This window comes from Tupaia chinensis, unplaced genomic scaffold (genome assembly GCF_000334495.1).
Source record: "Tupaia chinensis unplaced genomic scaffold, TupChi_1.0 Scaffold000627_1, whole genome shotgun sequence".
Classification (NCBI taxonomy): Eukaryota; Metazoa; Chordata; class Mammalia; order Scandentia; family Tupaiidae; genus Tupaia; species Tupaia belangeri.
The window spans coordinates 340,859-345,322 of NW_006160147.1; the positions used below are offsets into that span (position 1 = coordinate 340,859).

At 57.2% G+C, this 4,464-nt stretch overlaps 1 protein-coding gene across 1 annotated transcript in view; it reads left to right on the forward strand.

The window, feature by feature from the left end:
- ELF3 (E74 like ETS transcription factor 3) overlaps positions 1–2,721 on the forward strand; it is a 5,416-nt gene extending 2,695 nt beyond the window's left edge. The window contains exons 8-9 of the mRNA XM_006159137.2: positions 792–987; positions 1,911–2,721. Of these exons, the coding sequence (XP_006159199.1) occupies positions 792–987; positions 1,911–2,028 (314 nt within the window). The 3' untranslated portion in view covers positions 2,029–2,721. The remainder of the gene's footprint in view (positions 1–791; positions 988–1,910) is intronic.
- Positions 2,722–4,464: the final 1,743 nt, after the last annotated feature.

A 4,464-nucleotide genomic window follows, 5' to 3' on the forward strand; every position in this document is an offset into this window, starting at 1 on the left:
ATTCCTGGGAAGAGGGGAAATGACTCGAGGGCCTGGGCTCCAGGCTTCGCCCCTACCTGGGCCAGTTTTCCCCACACTGGGCCATTGTGCTGCCTGCCGGAACAACCCTTGGCAGCCAGGAAGGGCGGCTGAAACTGCAGGCAGAGGGCAGCCCTTCCAGCCACCCAACTGATCTGTCCCCGTCGGCCTCAGGCACCGCGTGCTCCAGCTACTGGGAACCACTGGGAGATGCTGGAGGGTCTTTCTTTTCTTTTCTTTTTTTTTTTTTTTTTTAAAACAGGTTTTTCCTTAACGGGTCCGAGCACTTGCCAGAAAGACAGAGAGAGACAGAGAGACAGAAAGCGAGAAATCACCCCCCAGGGGGGATGGCCATGCTGCAATCCATTCTCTTTCATTCTCCTCTTGGGATCTTGAGCACACACGCACACACACCCGGCGTGAATTTAATTCACTGGGTCTGGGACTCAAACCATGGTTGACTACATGGAAGCTCAGTGACATAGCCATTACACCAACTGCTGATCCCAACTGAAGGTCCTTCTTCCCACTTCGTTTTCACATGCATGTACACGCACACACACATGCACATGCACACGCACGCACACATACACACATGTACATTGCCTGGTCTCTGACCCTGTTGGTGTGTGTTTGTAACATGCACAGAGGGCATTGGAGAGGGTGTCTTGAGGCCTGGCCCACGCTCTGGTCACTGGTCAACCATGTGCTGGGCTGCCCTTGGGTAAGAGGGGACACCCTGGCCTGCCAACTGATGGGGTCTGGCCTTGCAGCCCCCAGAGGCACCCACCTGTGGGAGTTCATCCGGGACATCCTCATCCACCCGGAGCTCAATGAGGGCCTCATGAAGTGGGAGAACAGGCACGAGGGCGTCTTCAAGTTCCTGCGCTCCGAGGCCGTGGCCCAGCTCTGGGGCCAGAAGAAGAAGAACAGCAACATGACCTACGAGAAGCTGAGCCGGGCCATGAGGTGAGTGGTGGCTGGGCCCCAGGGACATGGGGACCTGCTGCTCCTGCCTAGGGTAGCCATCTGTGCGCCTGCTGTCCTCCACTGCAGCCCCCACCCCAGCTTCACGAGTCAAGTCTGAGCTCGCTGGGCACTAGTAATGGTGTGTACCTGCTCCGTGCACTGCCGTTACGGTGGACAGTCACCGGGCACAGCAGGCAGTGAGCGGGGCTCACAGCAGAGCCCCTAACAGGGACGTGCGCCCGCTCCATGTACTGCTGTTACGGTGGACAGTCACCGGGCACAGTGGGCAGTGAGCGGGGCTCACAGCAGAGCACCTAACAGGGACGTGCGCCCGCTCCATGTACTGCCGTTACGGTGGACAGTCACCGGGCACAGCGGGCAGTGAGCGGGGCTCACAGCAGAGCACCTAACAGGGGCGTGCGCCTGCTCTGTGCACTGCCATTACGGTGGACAGTCACCGGGCACAGCGGGCAGTGAGTGGGGCTAACAGCAGCGTTTCTTCACATTCTCTGCCACCTGGAGAGTGACACCTTGAGCCGTGTCCATGCCAGGGCCTGGTGCTCCCCCATTGGAGGAATTAAGTTCTTGTCTCTAGGCCCGTTTCCTTCCTTAGAACAGGGTGGACTAGATCAGCTTTAAAGTCCTTCCAGCTCTAAAATCTTGGGATTTCATGAGCCACAGGACACAGCTACAAGACACGGAGAAGCCAGGGTGGCATCCTGGGTCTCTAGTCCAGTGTGAGACAGAGCAGAGGTGGGAAGAGGCGAGAAGCTGAGGAAGTGGGGGCATCAAGCCTTGCCCAGTCAGATGGGAAGCCAGTGGGGACAGGTTGCTGAGGGTGGTGGGGTCGGATGTGCTGGGAGGTGTCACTGCTCAGACCCTGACCCTGCCTGGGCACCTCTCACCACCCTCCCCTGACCCAGGTACTACTACAAACGGGAGATCCTGGAGCGGGTGGACGGCCGGCGGCTTGTCTACAAGTTCGGCAAAAACTCCAGTGGTTGGAAGGAGGAAGAGGTTGAGAGTCGAAACAGGGTCTGAACTAGACCCGGGACCGAAGTTATGGACAGACTGGAGTCCTGCAGCCCTCCTGGGAGGACAGGCAGGCCAGGTGGCCCTTTGGACAAGCTCCTTGCTGTGCTGGGGGAGATGCTGGCGTCCTGGGGTCTTGTCCCCCATCACATCGGATCCGGACCCGGAGCCTCTCTTTCCTGCCCTCCTTGGGATTATAAACCTGGGGTGTGAAGCGACATCGCCGCTGACTCTGTAGCTGCAGGCTGTCCCCTTGTACCTGGTGGCTCCTCCAACCCAACCCTGGACACGAACAGCAGACGACATCTTCCTTTTGCAGATCCTGGACCAGCTGAAGACGCCAGGAGGGGCCGCGGAGAGCTCGGGGACAGAGAGGACAGGGCAGGCCTCTCGTGCCGTCTTTCTGGACTGGCTGCCACCTCCCTGCTCAGGGCTCAGGCTCCACGGCGGGGGTCAGAGCACCCCCTAATTTATGTGCTATAAATATGTCAGATGTACATAGAGATCTATTTTTTCTAAGACATTCCCCTCCCTGTTCCTCTCCCACTGAGTGCTGGTGGCTGGATGGACTGTTCTAGGCCCTCTGTGAGCCAGCGAGGGGCGGGGTGATGCCAGAACGCTCAGAATGGGGCTCCTGGCTCCTTCCTCCTGTGAATGGAGGCTGAGACCTCCAATAAAGTGCCTCTGGCTTTTTCTAACCTTCGCGTTTGCCACCTGTGTACTGAGCCTCTGGCTTGGAGAAGGTCATGGACTTGGAGGAGAGGAGGGCAGGGGGTCTGTAGAGCTGAGGGTGAGGGCAGGCATGGACTTCTACAGAAAACTGGGTTTGAAGCCTAGGTCTGGGAGCTGGAAAAGGGAGGCCATTCGTGACCGCAGCTCAAGCCGGCATGCCGTGAGCCTCGGAAGCGGAGGACAGGGCTGGACTGCTTGCGGGATGACCTTGGCCAAGTCCGTCCCCTGGGCCTCCTTCCTCGCTGGAAAGCTGGGGCTGGGACCTCTTGTTCTCTAAGTGTTTTGACCTGCATGTCTGGCCTTGTGGAATGGATGCTTTTGCATTCCAGCCAAGCTGGCTGGAAGCTGAGTGTAACACGAATCCCGGCTTTCACGTCTGACATGCGAACAGAGTGAGGATCTTGTGAAGGGAAAACGAACAAAACAAAATGGAAATGACCTGGTGAGAAAGAGTGGGGGGAGGAGTGGACTTCCGTGGCAGCCTGGGCTTAGGCCAGGCACTGCTAGGACGCCACGCCGCCTCGCTGAATCCAATCCACTCCACTCTGAGGAGAGAGATGAGCATCCCCTTTTGCAGATTAGCAAATGAGGTTGAACTGGCTCTGTCCTTCAGCCCTTCCCTGGGAGCTTCTGCTTTAGGGTTCTTCTCAGGGGTTGCAGGCTGTGCTGCTCTGCGTCCCCGTGTAATTTGTCTAGTTCTAGACATTCTACTGAGGAAGGACCGTGTGCGGTTACTTAGGAAGAATGCCTTCCACGTGGGAAGTTCTGAAATTTGAGACTTTAGATTCTGTGGAGCATATTAAAAATGTTTCCCGTAAAGTTTGAAATACTGCTCAGCTGTCTTGGAAATACCAGATTATTCACTAAAGGCACACAGAACCAAGAACAGAAGGGTGTGCGCATGTGTGTGTGTATGTGTGAGTGTGTGCACGCGTATGTGTGTGTGTGCGTGTGTGTGTGTGTGTGTGTAAACGAGGCTTGCTCTGGAGAAACGACCAACAGTGGAAGGAGAGCGGGCAGGTCAGTGGGACCATGAAAAAGCCCAGAACCATCTGGAACCATTTTGGAAGGTATTGCCCCTGAAGTGTGAGCGGGTTAGAGAGGCAGACCTGGGCCCTTTGACAACGTCCCAGCCTAATAGTGACCTCATTTCTTAAAAATGAGTATGTGCTAGACACTGCACCCACTTGTCCACCACGCTATTCTGGGGAGTCCTCGCACAGAGGTTACCAGAATCACCTCAGGTCACCGGCTGAGAAGTGGATATGAAGCCTCTGAGCCCAGGACTTGCTAGCTACACCCCCTAGAGCCTCTGTTCTACAAAGGGTAGGGATGGGGGTGCGGCCTCCGGGAGGGAGGAGGAGGGCTGAGGCCCTGGGCCCTGGGGCGAGGGCGGGGTAGACAGCCAGCTCTGTGCACTGACCTTCGGCCTGTTTCGGTTTATGAGGCGCTGTCCTCCCCATTATCTCATCTGATCCACCCCGCAGCCTTCTGACAAGACTGGGCGTCCGCTTTTCACTTAGGCTAGTGGCTGGCCAAGGTCACTGGGCAGGTGAGAGCGGGGATCAGAGCCCAGCACCCCAAACCCAAGCTGGGCTGTGGGAAGTCGTGAGGACAGCCTGGAAGAAGGCAGCCTGGGGTGGGGCAGCAGGGGGCCCCTTGTCGCCCCAAAGGGACATGTTTCCTACTCCAGACTTTTCCCCCAAACTGCTG